We start from the raw sequence: 22,635 nt of genomic DNA, 5'->3' as shown, positions 1-22,635 counted from the left end.
TCAGTCTAACTTAATGGAGATTCCTGTGGGTGGCCGAGTTGATCTCAAGCAGCAGAATAATGTTTGAGTCCAGTGGTGCCTTTAAGGCCGAGCAATTTTTATCCAAGGTATGCACACGGCAGTTTATCGGGGGGAGGGAGGGAACTGTGGTTCTCCAGATGTCCATTACCTACAGTTCCCATGATCCCCTGCCAGGGGTTACTCTACAATGTGTCCATTTCAGTTTTAAGATCAGAAGCAGGGTTTTAGATGAGGAGGATTTGGGGGTTGTTTGTTTTGGATGGGGGGGCCTTGGGAGGTTGACAGCTTTGATGGGCGGGGGGGGGGGTCTGGATTCTCAGATACCCCTGACTTCACTGTCAAATCTTTCTTGTCATCCCCCCATTGCTGAAGAGTTTCCTGATACACTCTGAGATATTGAAGCCCCACAGGTGGCTTCAGCCCAGTCCTGAGCATTGAGCGCATGCAAGAGTCATATAGAACCTGTGGAAGACTCCTCCCTCCCTCCCTCCCTCCCTCTCTCCTTCATTCCTCTCTCCCTCCCGCTCTCTTCCTTCCCCCCCTCTCCCTGTGCCTGTCTTCCCTCCCTCCCTCTCCCCCTCCCTCCCTCTCCCCCTTCCTGCCAGCCTTTCCTCCCTCCCACCCTTCCTCTCTCCATTCTTTCCTCTTTCTCTCTTCCTCCCTCCTTTCTTCCTCTCTCCTTCCCTCCCTCCCTCCATCTCTCCCTTTTCCCCTCCCTCTCTCCTTCCCTCCCCTCCCTTCCCTCCCTCCCTCCCTCCCTCTCTCTCTCCTTCATTCCTCTCTCCCTCCCGCTCTCTTCCCTCCCCCCTCTCCCCCTTCCTGCCAGCCTTTCCTCCCTCCCACCCTTCCTCTCTCCCTTCTTTCCTCTTTCTCTCTTCCTCCCTCCTTTCTTCCTCTCTCCTTCCCTCCCTCCCTCCATCTCTCCCTTTTCCCCTCCCTCTCTCCTTCCCTCCCCTCCCTTCCTTCCCTCCCTCCCTCTCTCTCTCCTTCATTCCTCTCTCCCTCCCGCTCTCTTCCCTCCCCCCTCTCCCCCTTCCTGCCAGCCTTTCCTCCCTCCCACCCTTCCTCTCTCCCTTCTTTCCTCTTTCTCTCTTCCTCCCTCCTTTCTTCCTCTCTCCTTCCCTCCCTCCCTCCATCTCTCCCTTTTCCCCTCCCTCTCTCCTTCCCTCCCCTCCCTTCCCTCCCTCCCTCCCTCTCTCTCTCCTTCATTCCTCTCTCCCTCCCGCTCTCTTCCCTCCCCCCTCTCCCCCTTCCTGCCAGCCTTTCCTCCCTCCCACCCTTCCTCTCTCCCTTCTTTCCTCTTTCTCTCTTCCTCCCTCCTTTCTTCCTCTCTCCTTCCCTCCCTCCCTCCATCTCTCCCTTTCCCCCTCCCTCTCTCCTTCCCTCCCCTCCCTTCCCTCCCTCCCTCCCTCCCTCTCTCTCTCCTTCATTCCTCTCTCCCTCCCGCTCTCTTCCCTCCCCCCTCTCCCCCTTCCTGCCAGCCTTTCCTCCCTCCCTCCCACCCTTCCTCTCTCCTTTCCTCTTTCCCTCTTCATCCCTCCTTTCTTCCTCTCTCCTTCCCTCCCTCCCTCCCTCTCTCCCTTTCCCCCTCACTCTCTCCTTCCCGCCATTCCTCCCTCGCTCTCTCCCTCCCTCTCCCCCCTCTTTCCTCTTTCCCTCTTCATCCCTCCTTTCTTCCTCCCTCCCTCCCTCCCTTTTCCCTTCGCTCTCTCCTTCCCTTCCCTATCTCCCTCCCTGCCTCCCTCCCTCCCTCTGCCTGCCTTTCCAGTTCTCTTTTCCACATTCCAGACTCTGCTTTTGTACAGTTCTGCCTCCGCTTCTCCCAGCCTGGTTTTCTGCTGCCATTGAGGTTTCCTCTTTTGGTGCATAGAATCATGGGAGCTGGAAGGGGCCTCTCGGGTCATCTAGTCCAACTCCCTGCAGAAGGCAGGAAACTCACCACTACCTGCCTCTCCGCAGTGACCCCAATTCCATACCCCCCTGATCCCCCCCCCAAAAAAAGAAAAAATTCCCCAGAATCCCTGGCCAGTCTGGCCTCTAGGAAATTTGTCTCCCTAACCGTTAACCCAAAGTGGTGATGGGCATTTCCCTGGGCATGCAAGAAAGGGCCACGAGAGCCAGGCACCAACACAATCCCTTCTGCCCACCCACTCCCCATCTGCCAGTTCACAGAATCGAGGTGCTGCTTTCTTATTAAACGAGTTGATTTTGTGCCTTTGGGTCGAGTTTCCCCTCTTTTCCTTCTCTGCTGCCCGCCTGTGTGTCTGTCCGACCGCGTGTGACGGCACCGCATGTTTCTGGATGTCGCCTCCTGCTCCTCTTACGGTGGGCGCAAGGCCGGGGGATCAATTGCTCCCGGGATTCCCAGCCGAGAAGTCAGCTGTTGATGCACAATGGGAGGCCTTGGGTTTGTCAGCCCACCCTGCAGGGCTGTCGCTGACGCAGCTCCCTTTCCATTCCAGATCCTTCCCAATCTCCCCTGTTCCGTGACGCTTCAGCCTGGCCCTGAAGACACAGGAAAGGTAAAACATGGGCTGTTGGGGCGTGGGGTGAGCGGAGGGGGGGGGTTCTCTCAAGAAAACCTCTGTAGTTGGAAGAGGAGGGGGCAACTTTCTGACTCCCGGTAGCTCGGTGGTGAATGGAAGGTTCCCTCAAGTTGTGGCTGACTTACGGTGGTGTCAAGACAAGGAACACGGGGAGGTGGGTGGACATCTCCCGCCTCTGCAGAACCACCCTGCAGTTCCTTACTGGTCTCCTGCCCAAATACTAATCTACCCTGGAATTCTTGTTGTACTTGTTACCCATCCTGAAGCTGCTCCAGGATCCTGTTTTGGAAGCTTGCTTCACAATAATTACAACCTATTTCTTAAAAAAAAAAAAAAAAAGACCTGCGTTGAGAAGCACAACAGTGCCCCCTGCTGACCACTGGGGACAAAATAAATCAATGCACTTCAGCGTCCTTGAAGGTGGTCCAGTTAATGCTCCGTTGCACTTTGACGGAGAACTGGGGTGATGCTGATCTTGGGGAACCCGAACCAGGTCTCTCTATCCAGACTGGGGACATTTTCTGCCTCAAAAGAAGGGGTGTCATGATAGCCTTCGTGGAGAAGGTCATGGCTGCAGTCCCACAGAACTGTCCCTGAGCGTTCCCACCTCTGGTAGAGGAGGGCTGTTTCCACACCACCTGTGATGATGACAGAGGTAAAATCAAAGAGAAGAGATGAAAAGGGAGCGGCAGTAGCTCTCTGCTTCCTGCCCTTGATGTCCATCCAGTTCCGCTCACTTTCCCTCCCCAGGCATGTGGCGTCGACTACGAGGTGAAAGCCTTCTGCGCGGAGAATCTGGAGGAGAAGATCCACAAGAGGTGTGCCAGGTCATTCATTCTGCTGCACTAGCTGGGGAAGGGGGCGCGGCCGTCTCCGTGGCACCATCCGGGTGCGCGTGTGCGAAGAGCCGTCAGGTGGCAGCAGAAGAATGGCAACCCCTTTGGGTTTTCAAGGCGAGAGAGGTTCCCAGAGGTGGTCAGTCGTGGCCTGGCTCTGCATAGCAACCCTGGCCTTCCTTGGAGGTCTCCCATCCCAATGCCAGGCAGGGCCGACCTGGCTTAGCTTCCGTGATCTGATGGAATCAGGCTGGGCTGGGCTGGGCTGGGCTGGGCTGGGCTGTGCAGTGCAGATAGGGGCCCCCTGCAGGTTCTAGTCACAGCACTGATAGAGGTGTTCTGACTGAGCAGTGATATCAGGGCTCTCTCAGCCTCACCCACCCCACAGGCTGTCTGTTGTGGGGAGAGGAAAGGGAAGGCGACTGTAAGCCACTTTGAGCCTCCTTCGGGTAGGGAAAAGCGGCATCTAAGAACCAACTCTTCTTCTTCAGTAATCTCAGGGCTCTCTCAGCCTCACCCACCTCACAGGGTGTCTGTTGTGGGAGAGGAAAGGGAAGGCGACTGGAAGCCACTTTGAGCCTCCTTCGGGTAGGGAAAAGCGGCATCTAAGAACCAACTCTTCTTCTTCTTCTTCTTCTTCATCATCATCACCCTGGCTACGTGGGGATTCGAACCTGTGGCTTTCGGGTCTTGCCCTGAAATTGTGTCCTCTCAAGTGACACGATCCTGCCTGGTGGATTTTAGCATCTCAGTTTATCTATTGTGGATTATTCCCCCGCAGGACATAGCGATACAGACTGGCTTAAATTGGAGGATGGGTCAGCGGCCTCTAACTAGTTACGGGGGGGGGGGGGGGGACAGATACACCAGGGGACATTGATCATGACAAATTGATTGATCGTCTTAATGTAGACCCTGCCTTTCTCCCCAGAGGGACCCAAAGCAGCTTACATCATTCTCGCCTCCTGTTTACTCTCACAACAGCCCTGCAAGGTAGGGCAGGCATGTGAGCATGTGACTGGCCTGAGGCTAGCCAGCAAGCCTCTACTACAGAATGGGGATTCGCACTCAGGTTTCCCTGATCTTCCTCAGACCTCTATATCTTTCTAGCAAAACACTACAATAGAGCCTCCATGTACAGCAACAGTGTGCTGTTCAATGTCAGTTGTTGGGAAGGTGGGGGGGGGGATATTGGGCTTTCCTATTACCATCATGCTCGGCAGTACAGGGCTAGAACTTTAGATTAAAATCCGGAAGACCTGGATTCAAATCCCACCTTTTCTGTGTAACATTTTATGCTCTGGAGTAGTTGTGAGGCTAAAACAAGGATGCTACGCGGTGGGTCTCTTCCCCCAGGGCGTGTTGTATGCTGTGATGGTGCCTTCCCTTTTGGAGAAAGCCCTTGTCCTGCTTTTCCTGAAACTACAGTTCCCAGCCTCCCTCGGGGGAGTTTGGCGGCCACTGTGGACTGGACTCCAGTCTGCAGGACAGACGCAACCTAATTCTCGATGCTCCTACAGGAACTCCGTGCGCTTGGTGATCCGCAAAGTCCAGTATGCACCGGAGCGGCCAGGACCCCAGCCCATGGCAGAGACCACCCGGCAGTTCCTCATGTCCGACAAACCTTTGCACCTCGAGGCGTCCCTGGACAAGGAGGTATCCTGGCTGGCTGGGCCGTTCTGGGGCTCCTGAGGTTGTAAAGGGGCCGTGGCTGAGTGGCAGAGCCCCCGTTTGGCATGCGGAAGGTCCCAGGTTCAATCCCCAGGGTCTCCACTCAAAGGGACCAGGCAGGAGGGGATAGAGCCTGTGCTTGGCCTGCAGAAGGTCCCAGGTTCAATCCCCGGCAGCATCTCCAGTGAAAAGGACCAGGCAGGAGGGGAGGGGAAAGAGCTTGGCCTGAGACCCTGGCTCAGTGGCAGAGCCTCTGCTTGGCAGGCAGAAGGTCCCAGGTTCAATCCCCAGCATCTCCAGTGAAAAGGACCAGGCAGGAGGGGATGGGGAAGACCTTGGCCTGAGACCCTGGCTCAGTGGCAGAGCCTCTGCTTGGCAGGCAGAAGGTCCCAGGTTCAATCCCCGGCATCTCCAGTTAAAAGGACCAGGCAGGAGGGGATGGGGAAGACCTTGGCCTGAGACCCTGGCTCAGTGGCAGAGCCTCTGCTTGGCAGGCAGAAGGTCCCAGGTTCAATCCCCAGCAGCATCTCCAGTGAAAAGGACCAGGCAGGAGGGGAGGGGAAAGACCTTAGCCTGAGATCCTGGCTCAGTGGCAGAGCCTCTGCTTGGCAGGCAGAAGGTCCCAGGTTCAATCCCCAGCAGCATCTCCAGTGAAAAGGACCAGGCAGGAGGGGATGGGGAAGACCTTAGCCTGAGATCCTGGCTCAGTGGCAGAGCCTCTGCTTGGCAGGCAGAAGGTCCCAGGTTCAATCCCCAGCAGCATCTCCAGTGAAAAGGACCAGGCAGGAGGGGATGGGAAAGACCTTAGCCTGAGACCCTGACTCAGTGGCAGAGCCTCTGCTTGGCCTGCAGAAGGTCCCCAGTTCTATCACCAGCATCTCCAGGTAGGACCAGGCAGGAGGGGAGGGGAAAGACCTTGGCCTGAGACCCTGACTCAGTGGCAGAGCCTCTGCTTGGCCTGCAGATGGTCCCCAGTTCTATCACCAGCATCTCCAGGTAGGACCAGGCAGGAGGGGAGGGGAAAGACCTTGGCCTGAGACCCAGGCTCAGTAGCGGAGCCTCCGCTTGGCAGGCAGAAGGTCCCAGGTTCAATCCCCAGCAGCATCTCCAGTTAAAAGGACCAGGCAGGAGGGGAGGGGAAAGACCTCGACCTGAGATCCTCATGCGAATAGTAGTTAATGGACGTCCAGAGAGCTACAGTTTGGGTACCCCTGCCCTCAGGTCATCTAGTCCAACCTTCTTCCTTGTGCAGGAAATTCACAGCTACCTTCTCCCCCTTCCATAGGGACCCCCTGCTCTATGCCCAGAGGAAAAGAAAAGAAAAAACAACAACTGCCAAACCCCTCCACAATCCCTGGGCCGTTCTGGCCTGGAGGAAACCCTCTTCCTGACCCCAAAAGGGGAATGAGTCCTTACCAGGACCCAATGGAGAGGCGATATTGTGCTGGTGATCTCCTACCTGCACTGGCTCCGGATCAGAGACTGGATCAGGTCTGAGGTTTTGGTGCTAGCCTTCAAAGCCCTTAATGGTCTGCGGCCAGGAAACGAAGGCCAAAACAAGGCTGACCCCCCTCCTCACAAAACTGAGAATGCACCATCCTCAGACCCACTGCCCAGCAGAAATGTGGCCGTTGAATGAATTAATAATATCAATTAGTATAGTTTAATAATTTAATTTGAAAAGCTTCATTGTTATCCATGTAATTTTATTGCATGTACATTCCTCTTGTGACCCCGAGCCAACCAGGAAGGGCGGGCTATAAAAATAAAATGAAATAATAATAATAATAATAGTTATTATTGTTGTTGTTTTTGTTATTGTTATTTAGTTGCTCGAGGTACGTACGAAAGGGCACCAAGAGCCAAGGTGTTCTCTCTAAGATGCCCCACTCCTTGCTTTCCTTCAATTAAAATTCCCTTTGCCCTCTGTGCAGATTTACTACCACGGAGAACCAATCAACGTTAATGTCCACGTGACGAACAACACCAACAAAACGGTGAAGAAGATTAAAATCTCAGGTAAAAGGGCTTGCTTGACCCCCTTTATCGTGGACTCCCAGATGGGAGGGAAATGCCTCAGTTTTGAAGCTTGTCCGGCTTCTAGCTAAGGCCTCCCGGCCATGCCAGAGCAAAAGGCTGGGCAATTTCATCATCACCACCACTTGCAGGGCAAAAGTCAGCATCCTCAGGAGGTTGGGATGGAGAAAGATGGCCAGGAGGACCTCTTCTCCCTCTCCTAGCTGGATCGTGCTTGAAAGAATCATAGAATCATAGAATCATAGAGTGGGAAGGGGCCACACAGGCCATCTAGTCCCACCCCCTGCTCAACGCAGGATCAGCCCTAAGCATCCTAAAGCATCCAAGAAAAGTGTGTATCCAGCCTTTGCTTGAAGACTGCCAGTGAGGGGGAGCTCTCCACCTCCTTAGGCAGCCTATTCCACTGCTGAACTACTCTGACTGTGAACATTTTTTTCCTGATATCTAGCCTATGTCGTTGTACTTGAAGTTTAAACCCATTACTGCGTGTCCTCTGCTCTGCAGCCAACGGGAACAGCATCCTGCCCTCCTCCAAGTGACAACCTTTCAAATACTTAAAGAGGGCTATCATGTCCCCTCTCAGCCTCCTTTTCTCCAGGCTGAACATTCCCAAGTCCCTCAACCTATCTTCATAGGGCTTGGTCCAATGAAGCTCATGGGCTGTAGGTTCAGGATGGACAAAAGGAAAGACCACTTTATACAGGGAGGGAGAATTCGCTGCCAGAGGATGCAGCGACGGCCACAGGCACAGAGGGCTTCGAAAGAGGGCCGGATTCACAGAGGAGAGGCCTAACAGTGACTCCTAGCATGGTGACTAAAGGGAACCTCCATGTTCAGAGGCAGTCAGCCTCAGAATTCCAGAGCCAGGAGGCAACATCCAGGGAAGGCCTTGGCATATGGTGCCCTCTTGCTTGGGCCTCCAGAAGAAATGCCCGACCACTGCGTGAGACAAGCCAACAGACTAGATGGACCCTCACTGGTCTGATCCTGTGAAGCTCTTCTTATAATCTGTATTAGGAAGACCCATTTCTAGCCCTCAAGTTGGCAGAGGCAATGCCCGATTAAACCGAAGTGCCAAAGAGGGGGTTGGCCCTGTTGCCAGCTGCCCAGTGAGGTCCACCTTCTCCGCTCCCTGCAGAGTTCTCTGCCTCTCCCCTCGTTTGCATTAGATTCAAGTTGTTCCTTTTCAAACATCACTAGAAAACAGCGAATGCCTCTCCAAGAAGAGGCATTCCGTAGCTGAAGAGGCATTCCCCATTTGGAGAGGCATTCCACCTTTGCTAATGACTGGGAGGGAATGCCTCTCCTGAGCAGGTATCTACAGCGACATACAAAGCCATCTTCGAAAGCAGAGGTGAGCAAACTGTGGTGCTCCAGATGTCCTTCGACTACAATTCCCATGAGCCCCTGCCATACTGGCAGGGGCTCATGGGAATTGTAGTCCACGGACATCTGGAGCGCCACAGTTTGACTCCCTCTGGTCGAAAGTTAGGCTTTCCCCTTTGAACCTGCTCCCTTGCTCAGATGCTGGGTTTTGTTTGCTTCATAATGAATGAAGTTCTGGTGAGCTTGGATTTCGTTCACAGCTGCTGCCTGTCTGGTTGCTTAATCTGCATCATTCATACCGGGTCTGAGACCGAGGCCGTTCCTGGCACCCAGGTTGTATCACTTTTAGCAGAATTGGTTTGCCGTGTCAGAATGACACACAGCTCTGAAAGAAAACAGGGTCGAGGCCAGAAGGGCAGGGATAGTGGTACCCTGTCGAAAGGGCCAAGCGACTTTAGATAAAAAATTAGGAAAATATAATTATTATATGTGGTGTACCCAGTGGCTAAAGAGCCTCTTGTGGCGCAGGGTGGTAAGGCAGCAAACATGCAGTCTGAAGCTTTGCCCATGAGGCTGGGAGTTCAATCCCAGAAGCCGGCTCAGGGTCGACTCAGCCTTCCATCCTTGGGAGGTCGGTAAAATGAGTACCCAGCTTGCTGGGGGGTAAACGGTAATGACTGGGGAAGGCACTGGCAAACCACCCCGTATTGAGTCTGCCATGAAAACGCTGGAGGGCGTCACCCCAAGGGTCAGGCATAACCCGGTGCTTGCACAGGGGATACCTTTACCTTTACCTTTTTACCCAGTGGCTAAAATTTTGAAAACAAACGTAAGGTCTGAATGTCAGACTTTACATGATTTCACCTTCACATAACAGGAGCCAGCCTGGTTGTCGGGGTTAAGAGCAGCGGCTTCTAATCTGGTGAGCCGGGCTTGATTCCCCGCTCCTCCTCCACACGCAACCAGCTGGGAGACCTCGGGCTGGTCACAGTCCAGTCAGAGCTGTTCTTGCAGAGCATTTCTGCCAGAGCTCTCTTAGCCTCACCTGCCTCACAGGGTGCCTGTTGTGGGGAGAGGAAGGGAAGGTGATTGGAAGCCGCTTTGAGCCTCCTTCGGGTAGAGAAAAGCGGCAGATAAGAACCAACTCTCCTTGTTCCTATCAGAATATCACAGACACCAAACTGACCTTTACACAAGCTGTACTGAATTCATCAATACAACTCATGAATGTATCCAACGACCAACCAGACCATACGCATTTCGGACATAAGGGCTTCCCCGGCGGTCAATAATATAAACTATTTTAAAGAAGAAAAAAAAAAAGAAGGTCACGTATAAATCCAGACCAAGAGTTGCGTTCTTATATGTTGTGTTGGTTGCTGAAAGTTAATATAGCGATCCTTGGTCGTCTTCTCCGGGTAATGCACTGATTCTACAAAATCTTCAATGATACAGAAACCTGGTCCCAAGTACCCAGGATCACTGAATGTGTGTCCCTTTAGGCAGGGGTAGTCAACCTGTGGTGCTCCAGATGTCCATGGACTACAATTCCCATGAGCCCCTGCCAGCGTTTGCTGGCAGGGGCTCATGGGAATTGTAGTCCATGGACATCTGGAGCACCACAGGTTGACTACCCCTGCCTTAAGGTGCCATAATATGGGGCATGGGAAGTAGTTCAGGAATCATGCCCGCTACCTTGCTGCCCTCCATACCTGCCGTCACTTGCCTTTAATGCCCCCTTTCTTTTCTCTCTCTCTCTCTCCCTCGGCCTCCTGCTCTCCCCTCCCAGTTCGCCAGTACGCCGACATCTGCCTCTTCAACACGGCCCAGTACAAGTGCCCGGTCGCCGTGGAGGAATCCGAGTGAGTACGGCCTCTGGCCCGTCCCGTCAGCGTCCACGGCCTCATGCCACGAGCAGAACCCGCTTAGCCCCGCCCTCGAGGAGCGGAGCTGCCAATCAAAATCCCACCTGGGAACAAAGAGCACGGAGGGAGGGAGGGAGGGAGGGTGAGCCGAAGTTGCACAGCTGGATCTCACAGCAGCTGGGCATAGGAGGAACATGCAACGTTTTTAATCCTGCGTGCATCTTTGGGATTCTCAGCCAGTCGCAGAAACGGCTGTTGTGGGAGGATGAGAATAAAACCGACCCTGGAGTGTAGCTCCAGCAACACGGTTTAGATTGCTGGTGGCCAGTCTGAAGTTCTTCTGGGGGAAATGCCACCTGGTTCCCCCAACCCCTTTCTGAAAGCACTGGGTGAGTGTCAGGGGTGCAGTGCCCCCTGGGCGCCCTGTTGGGACCCCCTGCCCTGTCCCCTTCAGTGGAGAAGGCCCCTTGCAAGGTGGCAGAGCCTAGCACGTAGGCGGCACCTGGTTAGATGTGGGTAGGAGATCTCAGTGGCCAGGAAGGGAGATCGAGATCGAGGAGAACCGCGTCAAGCCCTCTGTGCCACAGCTTTTCCCTCTGTCTGCGTATGTGTGAGCGAGGAGGGGCGTGGGGCAGGGTGTGGCTCAGAGGGGAGCAAATGGGGGCCCTTGAGCAGCCCAGCCATCATCCCAGGGGCATCAGCACCGCCCAGATGCAGCTGTTGCAACCCGGATGAGTTGCCCAAGCCACCTCTGAGCTGCTGGAAGGCCATTCGGAGCAGAGTGCTACACCTCAGGGCTGAACTCCTCTTCTGCCCTGGGAGCTGGACTCCCAATGGGTGCCCATCTCGGTGCCCTCCAAAGTGGGCTAAGGCCGAAATGCCCCACTCCAGGGATCCTCAACCTGTGGTCCTCCAGATGTCCATGGACTACAATTCCCATGAGCCCCTGCCAGCATTTGCTGGCAGGGGCTCATGGGAATTGTAGTCCGTGGACATCTGGAGGACCGCAGGTTGAGGATCCCTGCCCCACTCCATCTGAAAAAGATGCCCACCCCTTTTTCTCGACCTCCGTGGAACAAACTGGCAAATCAGAGACCCTGAATCAGAGTCCCTGAATTCCCAGTTAGGATTCTCCGAACATACTGGCTAACATCGTGTCCCGTTTGCTGCTGGGAAAAGTTGTGGGGAGGGGGGGGGCTCTCCCTTCCCGGGGGAGGCGCAAAGTTCAGATTCGCTTCCCGCTGCTCTCCCGCTGACCTGCGGCCTTAATCCCCAGCGACGTGGTGGCGCCAAGTTCGACGTTCTGCAAGGTCTACACGCTGACTCCGTTCCTGGCCAGCAACCGGGAGAAGCGTGGTCTGGCCTTGGACGGCAAACTGAAGCACGAGGACACCAATCTGGCTTCCAGCACGCTGTGAGTGGGGGTGGGGGTCACTGCCCTGTCGCAGCAGGGACTGGGGTTCCCCAGGGGTCATGTCGGGAGAGAGCTGGGTTGCCGGGGGAATCTCGCCATGCCCACCCTCACATTCATGGTGCAGTGGCAGAAGTGGTGGGCATTCCTCAAAGGGTGCCTGCTCAAAGGGCATTCCCCAAAGGGTGACACCCTATAGGGCATTCCCCAAAGGGTGACACCCTAAAGGGCATTCCCCAAAGGGCGACACCCTAAAGGGCATTCCCCAAAGGGCGACACCCTAAAGGGCATTCCCCAAAGGGCTTTCCCCAAAGGGCTGGCTCTTCAAAGAGCATTCTTTAGATATCAGTTTCCCAAAAGGCATTCCCCAGAGGGCAGCTGCCCTTCCTCCAGCCAGAGCAGGGCCTTGTCCGACGAGCTCATGTGGTCCCCAGACCCCGGTCCCCTGTGTCCCAAGTGGGTTCCCCCCCTCTCTTCCCACATTCTCCCTGTCCCCCCAGCCCAGAGCCTGCCCTTCTGCCATTCTGCTCCCAGACCTTTATGAACAGCAGCCCAGACGAAGCTCCACAGGCTGGAAGTTCCACTTGGTTGCCCTCGCGTCATAATCAGGGGTGTCAAGCAATTAAAGACGTGCTTATCGGCCCGTCATCCGTGAAGGGGCCGGCAGAAGCGCGGAAGCCGCAGGCAGAGGCTGCAGGGACGGATCGTGGGGCAGGTTGGCATTGGCCAATGGAGCGCCTGCCCAGGAGGGGGCGCGGCATCTGGGAGGACCTTTGTGTGCCATCTCCGAGTGCGCTGCAGTGGCTAAAGCCGGGGGCCCCAGCCATGTGGAGCGTGGGGTGATTTTGGAATTTGAGGACCTGTTGCACTGTGAAATCTCTACCGAGGCAGGGGCCACAAAACGGCCACCGCGTGAGCTCAGGCCGATCTTGAAAAACCGAGAAGCTCCACGCCATGAGGGAAACAGTGGCTTTTGCTTGAAGTCGCTCCTGGCCCACTGGTGACTCCTTCTGGACTTGCCTCAATAGGACATCCCATTCCCCACCCCCACCGCCACCCCCACCCCGTTTCTGTTGCTTGCAGGAGAAGATTTTTTTTTAAAACCCATAGTGTCACGTGTGGCACAACGAAACCTCTGTGGGCGGGAAATGAAAGCTACATCGGGTCGCTCTAGGAACCACTAGAAACTCTATGGCTTCACCCTACAGTTTCCAGGGATTCCTAGAGCTACCAGCTTTGTAGCCCTCCAGGATTCCTTCCTGCTGGTTGCCAGGCAACAAGCCCTCCTTTTGAAGTCGTCACTGCTCCAGAAAAATGTGTATGGAGACCTCCAATTTTATGAGGCTCCAGTTTGCTTTTAGGAGCACTGGGGATTGTTTTAAGATATGTTTTTTATGATGTGACTTTGTTGTCTATTTTTTTTTTAATTTTCTGTGAACCGCCACGAGCCAGCTTGCAGGGAGCAGCGGTATACAAGTCAAATGAATGAACGGACGGACGGACGGACGAACGAATGAATGAATGAATGAATGAACAAACGAATGAATGAATGAATAAATAAATAAATAGAAGACAAGCCAAGACTGGCTGATTGCTTTCGGGAAGAAGGGACACCAGGAAACATGGAGGCCACACCATGGCGTGTTGGGGATCTCTGGGCCAGGGTAAAAGTCTAGGACAGGGGTGGGCAAACTGTGGCCCTCCAGATGTCCATGGACTACAATTCCCATGAGCCCCTGCCAGCGAATGCTGGCTGGGGCTCATGGGAATTGTAGTCCATGGACACCTGGAGGGCCACAGTTTGCCCACCCCTGGTCTAGGATCTGGAAGACCCAGGTTCAAATCCCTCCCCACTCTGAAAAAGGATGCTGGGTGTCCTTGGACCAGTCATAGGCTCTCAGCCTCCCCTACCTCACAGGATCGTTGTGAGGGCACAGCGGAAGGAGCGCCAACCACCTGTGTCCTTTGGAGGAATGCTGGGATAGAAACAGGGTCAATAAGGACCGCTGCTGTTGACGTTGATTGTGGCCCCTGGCTCTGTGACTCTTTCCATCCCGAACGCACTCAAAAGACAAGGGGGAAGGGAGGGAGGCGGTCCATGGCCCAGCCCCTCCTCTCTCACGTTCCTTTCTGTCGCTCTCCCCATTCAGGCTGAGAGACGGCGCCAACAAGGAGATCTTGGGCATCATTGTCTCGTACAAAGTCAAAGTGAAGCTGGTGGTCTCCAGGGGAGGGTGAGTACTCTTCGGGGAAGCCCTCCCACCGTGCCTCTTAGTGGCTGCAAAAGTTGCCCCCAATGGACTTTGACCCCTGTAGCCCCATTGGCTTGGGACCATCGGGGCGCATGCCTCCCCCTGCCCAGGCAAGGAGGTTTGTAGCAATCTGCAGTCCTCAGCAGGAGGGGGATGCGGGAGACCCTGACCCTGCGGCTGGAGGGTTGGGCGTCTGGGGGCCCAGAGGCTGAGGCCAGACCCGGGTCTCGAGGCCTGCCGGCCACGCAAGCATTCTCGTTGCAAGCCGTCACTAATTCTCTCGTCTCCTTTGGTAACGCCAGCCTGCTGGGAGATCTCGCGTCCAGGTAACGCTCTCGCTGTGGCCACTTGTGGCGCAGACCCTCCCCCCAGCATGCTCATCCCCCCGCACTGCTGCCCTCCCCCCGTGTCCTCTTCATCTCCCAGCAGCCACCCTGTTTTTCTCTCCGGCATCTCCATTTCTCTTTCTCTTGTTAAACGAGTCGTCTGTGTGCTCTTGGACAAAGAGGGTCTTTGCAAATTCGGAAGGTGCTCCCCATATTTCGGGTCACCGTAAACGGTCAATGCCTTCCTGGGTCTTTCCGCCCAGCCTGGGGGGTGAAGAGAGGGAGTCACGGCCGGAAACTGGGGCCTGGATGAGAGGGACCCTGCGTGAGGTCCCACGGAGCTATTCTTCCATTCTTAAGAAACCCACCTAATTGAGTCTGTTAGCCCCTCAGTTGATTGGTCGATTGCATTTATAGAAACACCCCTCTCGGCACAGCTGTCTTGGGGAGGCGGATAACAGTTTAAAACCAATAAAAAATAGCAGTGAAATTTAATTTAAATGACTTAAAAACGATCACAAGTCAGCAGTCAACGTCCTTCCGTTCCAAAGTCTGATCCATCTGGGTGTTCTGGGATGTTCCGAGGGGCTGGGGGGGGGGGGCTTCTGGTGGTCTTCATAGCCTTGCCTCAACTAGATGCCGTCGGAAAAGCTCCATTTTGCAGATCCTGCGGACCTCGGAAGAGTCGGTTTTTATGCCCCGCTTTTCAGTGCCCGAAGGAGTCTCAAAGTGGCTTACAATACCCATTCCTTCCTCTCCCCACAGCAGACATTCTGAGCAGGAGGTGGGACTGGGAGAGCTCTAACAGAACTTGTCTGTGAGAAAAGCTCTAACAGGACTGTGACTGCAAGGAAGGTGAAACAGAGGAACTGATTGGCCCCTAGGGAGGCTGGACTGAAGGGACCCTCCCTGGTCTGACCCAGCAGGGCTCTTCTGAGGGTCTTCTCAGGGGAAGGCCTTGGCCTCTCTGCCCTGTGGCTGGCCCTGCAGAGGAACTGGCTGGCCCCTGGGTGAGACGGGAGGCTGGACTGGAGGGACCCTCCCTGGCCTGACCCAGCAGGGCTCTCCTGAGGGTCTTCTCAGGGGAAGGCCTCGGCCTCTCTGCCCTGTGGCTGGCCCTGCAGAGGAACTGGCTGGCCCCTGGGTGAGACGGGGGGCTGGACTGGATGGGCCCTCCATGGTCTGACCCAGCAGGGCTCTTCTGAGGGTCTTTCAGACTTACGTTCTTAATCTCCACATTCAGAAGCAGTGAAAAATGGGTTGCATTTCCTAGTAACTGTTGTTCATCGAGTGCTCTTCTGTGCAAACACAAATCCTTCCCCTCATGCACGCACACACACTGCACAGAAGTCATGAGGATAAACCCGGGTTACCCCAGGACCAGGAGGCAATAAACCCTGTTTGCAGGTTCTCTCTTGGTCACTGATGTGCTACCCACTGAAGCTAGTTGCTGGACTGGCTGAACCCTCCCTGGTGTCCTGCAGTGTGGCTCTTCTGAGGTTCTTTTGCATGCTTCGATTCCCCCCCACCCCACCCTTTGCCACCTGGAGTCTCTTGTCATGGGGGGCTTTTCTTCCCATTCATAAATGCGTCCAGCCCAAAGCCTCTCCGGTCCCCGTGAACTCCACGGGGGGGCCGTTTCTCCAGTTCTCAGTGTTGGAGAAAGTTCACCAGAGGTTTTACTTCCAGCATCGATCCCTCCCTTTCCAGCCTGCAAATTAACGAGCAGCTGCAGATGACCCAGCATGGTGATAGGATGCCCCCCCCCTCCTTTATAGGGTGTGCCTTTTTTGTGGCTCTTCTTCAGAATTCCTAGCAAGGCCTCCCCCTGCTGGCAGAGGGTAATTGGTGCATCGTTTTTGTGCTGCCAGAAACCCCCAAAAATGACCAATTTGAGTTGGGATGTGCAACTGGAAAGTTTTTTTTTTTTAATGCATCAGGTGGGGTCTGGATTCAGGGGAGAGGTGCTGCTTGAGGGAGGAGGGGAAACACCACTAGGCAGATGGGGATTCTTCTTCCCTGGGGCTCACTCTCCGTGTCTCTTTCCAGCGACGTGGCCGTGGAATTGCCTTTCACCCTCATGCACCCGAAGCCCAAGGAGGAGCCTCTGCACAGAGATGGTGAGTAGAACGTTGCAACTGAGAAGAGGGGGACGTGGGGGCACCTAAGGGCCTGTCAAGGGGACGCCATTTTGACTGGGAGGAGGGAGGGACTGGGGCAAAGGAGCCACTGGCAAGGTGAGCTGCTGGGTGATGGTCTCACCCACACTTGTTGGCACCACGGCAGACCCGGAGACGGCGGGGAGGGACTCTGGCTCAGAGCCTCTGCTTGGCCTGCAGAAGGTTCCCAGTTCAATCCCCAGCAGCATCTCCAGTTAGACCAGGCAGGAGGGGAGGGGAAGGATGGGATCACTTGGGCATGAGATGGGGGTCACTGCGGGTGGGCAGGTAGTTGTGAGTTTCCTGCATTGTGCAGAGGGTTGGACTAGATGACCCTGGAGGTCCTTTCCCACTTTATGATTCTAACACCTGGCATCGCTTATTAAAGGGACTGGTCAGGAGGTGATGGGAAAGACCTCTGTCTGAGACCCTGGAAAGCCACGGGGAGAGGCTCAGTGGCAGAGCCTCTGCTTGGCCTGCAGGAGCTCCCAGGTTCAATCCCAGCCATCTCCAGTTAGAAGGACCAGGCAGGAGGGGGATGGGAAAGACCTTGGCCTGAGACCCTGGCTGAGGGGCAGAGCCGCTGCTTGGCAGGCAGAAGGTCCCAGGTTCAATCCCCGGCAGCATCTCCAGTTAGAAGGACGAGGCAGGAGGGGAGGGGGAAGACCTTGGCCTGAGACCCTGGCTCAGTGGCAGAGCCTCTGCTTGGCCTGCAGAAGGTCCCAGGTTTTATCCCCGGCATCTCCAGTTGAAAGGTCCAGGCAGGAGGGGATGGGAAAGACCTCTGTCTGTGACCATCAAGAGCAGCCGTCAGTCCGAGTTGGCAGTATTGACCTTGATGGATGGAAGGCCCTTCCGCCTTGATGCGGACCCCCAAGGAGGCATGTGACAGACACTAAAACAGATCCTGCGATTCCAAAAGGATTTTTGACAGCGTGATGCGTCTTCCGCTAGATGACCTCATTCCCTCCCCCCATGTCTTTCTCGGGCGTTCCAAAGGGGCCGGGCGAAAACGAACCTTTTGCCTTAGCGGGCAATTCATTTACTCCAACGAAGATATCCACCGTAAACAAGCGGCCAAGGCATTAAACCGTGCCATTGAACGATTGGATTGGCTGCGTCTTGGACCGTTGCCGAAATGGGAAAAATTGATTGAGGGTATATCTTCTGGGAAGAGGTCAGAGACAACTCAAAGGCTCCGGTCCTTGTTGATTTATTTTACGATCTGACGCCTGGAATTCATTTTCCCGCGATGCAGATGAATTGGCGGCATTGACAGGTTCAGACTCTTCCCCCCTGCCCCCGACAGAATAAGAATGCAAGCTGCAGTCGTGGGGCAGGTTTGCAAAAAGGGGATCCGGATTCGTGAGTTGTCAGATAACGGATCACCTCCCCGAAGCTCTAACTATTCACTGTGATTGTGTTTAGTTCCAGAAAACGAAGCGCCCATTGACACAAACCTCATAGAGCTGGACACAAAGTAAGTGGCCCCTGGGGGTGGGCTGGGGAGGTGGGGAGGGCCAGGGCAGAAGCATGGGGCTGGGGGACGTTCCCGCCTCATTCCGTGTCACGCATGATGTACTAACTGGCTAACTCATCCATCGGCCACTGTGATGCATGTTGCTTTCCGCGTGAAACCCTGCGCTTCGACCGCTGCTTGCGCCTCACCTTTTAACGCACGGAATGCATGTCTCTTTTCTCCCCTCCCTTCTTTGCACGCTCCCACCCACTGGCTTTGTACGCATGCGTGGCCGAGCAGGAGACCCAAAGTAAGACGGCGCCTCCCCCGTGTCGTCGATCCCCCGCGGTCCCGTCTGGGTCGGGTTCCTTGCGCCCAAACTTTTTAAGTGAGTTGAGCGAATTGGGGCGATTGGCCTTGTTTTTCTCCACGCAACTCCCTGTCCTCAGAACTGAGCTCCCCACAAAAAAGGGGCATGGAAGCCCCTCTTTTTGGGTCCTAGGCTGCGTTGTCTTGTAAGCAACCTTCAAGTGGGATTGTGTGTGTAGAGGCGGAAAAGAAGAAGAGTTGGTTTTATACCCTGCTTTTCACTGCCCAAAGGGGCTTCCAATCAGGAGCCAGCTTCAGGCGCCAGAATAGTCCTGAATATATCCATGCGTATTGATTTTATTGAGGCGATGCTAAAAGCCCTGGGGTATTAACTTGATGAATACGTATCAATACTGGTGCGGTAATTTTTGAAAATTGTGTTACGCCCTGTCTAGGCTTAAGTTCATTTCCCTGGTGTTGACCTTTGCAGGTTCCTGACCAGGGGTAGTCAAACTGCGGCCCTCCAGATGTCCATGGACTACAATTCCCAGGAGCCCCCTGCCAGCATTTGCTGGCAGGGGGCTCCTGGGAATTGTAGTCCATGGACATCTGGAGGGCCACAGTTTGACTACCCCTGTTCTTGACTCTGGTTTGGGGCAGGGTATTTTCTCCGTTTTGTTTTCATCATCAGCTTGACTACCTCCTCCTGGGGCACCCCCAGGCGGCATCACACCCCCCCCAGCTGCCTGATGCACCATTTCTCTCTCCCGCTCTCAGTGACGACGATATCGTCTTCGAAGACTTTGCGCGGCAGCGGCTGAAAGGCATGAAGGATGAGAAAGAGGAAGACGAGGACGGCACGAATTCCCCGCAGCTGAACGACAGATAAACGGGCCTGCCCCCCACCCGCCCCCTCCGACTTCCTCCTCTTTGTCTCACCGTATCAGACGCCCTCGCCTGGGGCCGCCTCTCTTTTGTATACGTTGTTTGTTTCCTAAGACGGTGCCCGCGAGCTTTGTCCACCGGCCCCTCGCCAGGGTGTGGGCAGCCGTGCCAACCGCAGTTCTGCGGGCACCAAGAGCGCTCGCTGGTTTGCGACTCCTGTTGTGGGCATGCGTGTGTGCCGTTGTGTGTGGGTGGGTGGGTGGGGGGAGAAGCGTGTGGCTAGAAAAAGCCCGTTGGCACTCGTGACATTGCATCGGGCATCCTGCCCTGCGGTCGCATTCGGGACAGACGACAAATGGACATATGTTTAACGGAGGGGGGGGGGCATCCTGATGGCCTCGAAAGGTTAGAAGTGGTTGTGGAGGAGAGCCTAGAAAGAGAGAGAACCTCCACATTCAGTCGCAGTGTATCTGAGCCCTGGCAACCCGTGAGGGTCAACCGGCTGTCAGTCATCTTTCTGCTTTGCTTGGGAACTTCTCGGACCATCTGTGCTGTGTATGTTTCAGGGGGGGGGGGAGTCAGGGACCGGAGGCCGCTTCAAGTAGACCCCGCCCAGCAAGCTCATCTTCTGTCCCTCCACGGTGTCACACAACGGGATCCTGGCCATCCTGAGCTTTCAGCAGCTTTTAACCGGGGATTTCTTAGTTTTTTGTGGCTTCAGAGGGGGTGGTTTGGAGGGGACGACAACATTCCTAGTTCAGCATTCGTTTAAACATGTCCAATGCCGTCCTGTCATCTTGCCTGAGTGACCATCTGCCCGGCCCTCCACGGGGCCAAAAAGAAACTCAACCTTTTTGCCGGTTCTAACAGAACCTTGGCTGGCCACATCAACTTGCTTCTCACCTCCAAAGGTTTCTTGGCCGTGGAACCAGCATGTGCCTGGCAGAGCGGGCATCTTCCCAGGCTGGCAATGCTCAGCCCCTGCTTGATGCCCTCACCCCACCCCTTGCTTGGGTTCTGTCCTGCTCTCAAGCAGCTGTGTGCCATATACCTTCCGGAAGAGCTGGCTTTCGTACCCCACTTTTCACTGCCGCTTACAATCTCCTTCCCTTCCTCTCCCCGCAACAGACACCCTGTGAGGAGGGAAGGCCGGGAGAGCTTTGAGAGAACTGCTCAGTCCAAACAGCTCTAACAGGACTAGGACTGGCTCAAGGTCACCCAGCTGGCTGCATGTGGAGGAGGCATGGGGATTAGAAGCTACTGCTCTTAAGCAACACACCATGCTGGCCGTGCCCTCCAGGGGCCCATCCTGGGCTGTGCTCAGGTGCCTTGCCAACTAGGGGCACAAGGGGGCGGGGGGAGAATCCTGGCCTTAACTTCCACCGTCCACTGACAGCATTATTTGGGAAAGGTTTGTGCTGCCTCTCCGGGAACTTGGCGCTTGTGGCTTCTGGAACGACAGCCATAAAACAGTGAAAACTCTTTGTTTTAAAAGACGGCATTTTTAAAAGCCCGGCTTGCAAACAGAGACCAGCACAAGGTCACGGACCACTTAAAAGAGGGGTAGTCAAACTGCGGCCCTCCAGATGTCCATGGACTACAATTCCCATGAGCCCCTGCCAGCGAATGCTGGCAGGGGCTCGTGGGAATTGTAGTCCATGGACATCTGGAGGGCCGCAGTTTGACTACCCCTGACTTAAAATCGTCCCAACTGAAATTGTGTTTCACAAACACTCCCCACTCTTAAGTCAAACCCTAGATGAGATGTGGGGGGGGGGGGTGATTTGGTGCCTGGGGGTGCCAAGTGAGCTTCCTTGCCAAGCGCATTCCAAGTGCATGGGGCCCCCACCGAAAAAGCCCTGTGTCAGGTGGGGAGGGGGGCACAGAGAACGGGTCTTATGAGGTTAATGGACCTTGTGGGCTGGATAATATGGGAAGGATCTGACCATGCAGAAACCTGGAGGGGTTCAATAGCTCTTGATATGCCGCTAAGTAACGGGGGGGGGGGGAGATCCTGTTTAAGGCTCCCGAAGCCGATCAGCAGATCTCCCCCCAGCTCTGGTTTGCTCACCAGTCCCCAAGTTCAGCTCCACCCCTGCGAGGTAGCCTGCCGCCTGGCGTTTCACAAACAATTGTGTGTGCCCCCGCCCATGAAGAACCCCAGTGTTGAGTCTGTGGGTCTCAGGGCCCCCCTTGGCCCTTAGTGGGTGGATGTGGAGTCAAGGAGAAGAGTTGGTTTTATACCCCGATTTTCACTACCCAAAAGAGTCCCAATGCAGCTTACAATCACCATCCCTTCCTCTCCCTACAACAGGTAGGCGGGGCTGAGAGAGCTCTGTGAGAATAGTACTATCAGGACTGTGACAAGCCCAAGGTCACCCCACTGAGGGCATGTGGAAGAGTAGGGAATCCAGCCTGGCCCGCCAGATTAGACGCCGCTGCTCTTAACGAAGCCACCAAGCCGAGAGCAAGCGAAGGAGTCTCCGCAGACCGGCAGCCCTGGGGGGGACCTCCGATCTGCGACGTGGTCCCTTTGTACCGACGCACACGACCCCCCCCCTTCCCTCCCCCCGCTTCTCCGGTCCCTCCCTTGTAACGTGACGTTTCCGTGTTTTGTCAAATAAATTATTCTAGTTTATTATTAATCTTAAATAAAATAAAAACACGCCTCCGAGCCGCCTGTGTGTTTTGATTCTTGCTGAGCCCCCGCCTGCCTTGCTGAGCCAGGACGCCCAGGTGTGTCCCCCAGCTGTGCTTGCAACACACCGCATGGCTCATCAGGGAAGAAGAAGAAGAAGAAGAGTTGGTTCTTATATGCCACTTTTCTCTACCTGAAGGAGGCTCAAAGCGGCTTCCGATCGCCTTCCCATGCCAGAGAGTGTCCTGGGGAATTTCTTGCTCAGGTTCGTGTCCTTTTGCACATCCTTCCCGCCACTAACTGCCCTTTTCTTCTCCCATCAAGGGACAGCCGGGATTGAGGGTTTTCCAGGCCTGAGCCGTTCAGAGGTTCTTGGCCGTCGCCTGCCCCTGTGCAGCAACCCGGGCTTCCTTGAGGGTCTCCCATCCAAGCCCTATTCAGGGCTGGCCCTGCTCATCTTCCAGGCTCTGATGCAGAGGAGAGCCTGCCCGAGTCCAGATGCAGGCGGATGACACAAAACGTGACCAGCTTGACTGGAGTAAGGAGATGCGTAGAGAGCTGGGAAGTGCAGAATGTCCACATGAGTATCGAGAAAGCGCCTCTCTGTGTTTGGGGGTGAGAGGGCCACAATTGACATCTGGACTCCTTTGGAAGGGCCCCCTTGCTCTGCAGCCACTGAAAAACGCACCCCATCCAAAAGAGCCACCCTCCTAACCCGAGGGGGAGGATAAAACCCCAGAAAGGGGATGACGGGACCCTCCCAGCAGATGCAAATGAGTAAGACCTCCTCAAGTCCATAATTAAACTCTTGCCACTCGGAGAAGGGCCATGGCTCAGTGGCAGAGCCTCTGCTTGGCAGGCAGGAGGTCCCCGGTTCAATCCCCGGCAGCATCT

General features: G+C 55.2%; 1 protein-coding gene across 7 annotated transcripts in view; it reads left to right on the top strand.

The window, feature by feature from the left end:
• ARRB1 (arrestin beta 1) overlaps nucleotides 1-21,777 on the top strand; it is a 101,179-nt gene extending 79,402 nt beyond the window's left edge. For 4 of the 7 annotated variants that reach the window (XM_077341155.1, XM_077341149.1, XM_077341154.1 and 1 more), the window contains 11 exons: nucleotides 2,484-2,543; nucleotides 3,318-3,394; nucleotides 4,924-5,059; nucleotides 7,009-7,093; nucleotides 10,227-10,299; nucleotides 11,579-11,716; nucleotides 13,864-13,947; nucleotides 14,268-14,291; nucleotides 16,341-16,411; nucleotides 17,879-17,930; nucleotides 18,996-21,777. In XM_077341155.1, coding sequence (XP_077197270.1) covers nucleotides 2,484-2,543; nucleotides 3,318-3,394; nucleotides 4,924-5,059; nucleotides 7,009-7,093; nucleotides 10,227-10,299; nucleotides 11,579-11,716; nucleotides 13,864-13,947; nucleotides 14,268-14,291; nucleotides 16,341-16,411; nucleotides 17,879-17,930; nucleotides 18,996-19,107 — 912 coding nt within the window. In that variant the 3' untranslated portion in view covers nucleotides 19,108-21,777. The remainder of the gene's footprint in view (nucleotides 1-2,483; nucleotides 2,544-3,317; nucleotides 3,395-4,923; nucleotides 5,060-7,008; nucleotides 7,094-10,226; nucleotides 10,300-11,578; nucleotides 11,717-13,863; nucleotides 13,948-14,267; nucleotides 14,292-16,340; nucleotides 16,412-17,878; nucleotides 17,931-18,995) is intronic. The other 3 variants (XM_077341151.1, XM_077341153.1, XM_077341152.1) reach the window with 3 other exon arrangements.
• The last annotated feature ends 858 nt before the right edge of the window (nucleotides 21,778-22,635 follow it).

The sequence above is a fragment of the Paroedura picta genome, chromosome 6, assembly GCF_049243985.1.
Source record: "Paroedura picta isolate Pp20150507F chromosome 6, Ppicta_v3.0, whole genome shotgun sequence".
Lineage (NCBI taxonomy): Eukaryota > Metazoa > Chordata > Lepidosauria > Squamata > Gekkonidae > Paroedura > Paroedura picta.
This window is presented reverse-complemented; position numbering and strand designations above follow the sequence as displayed.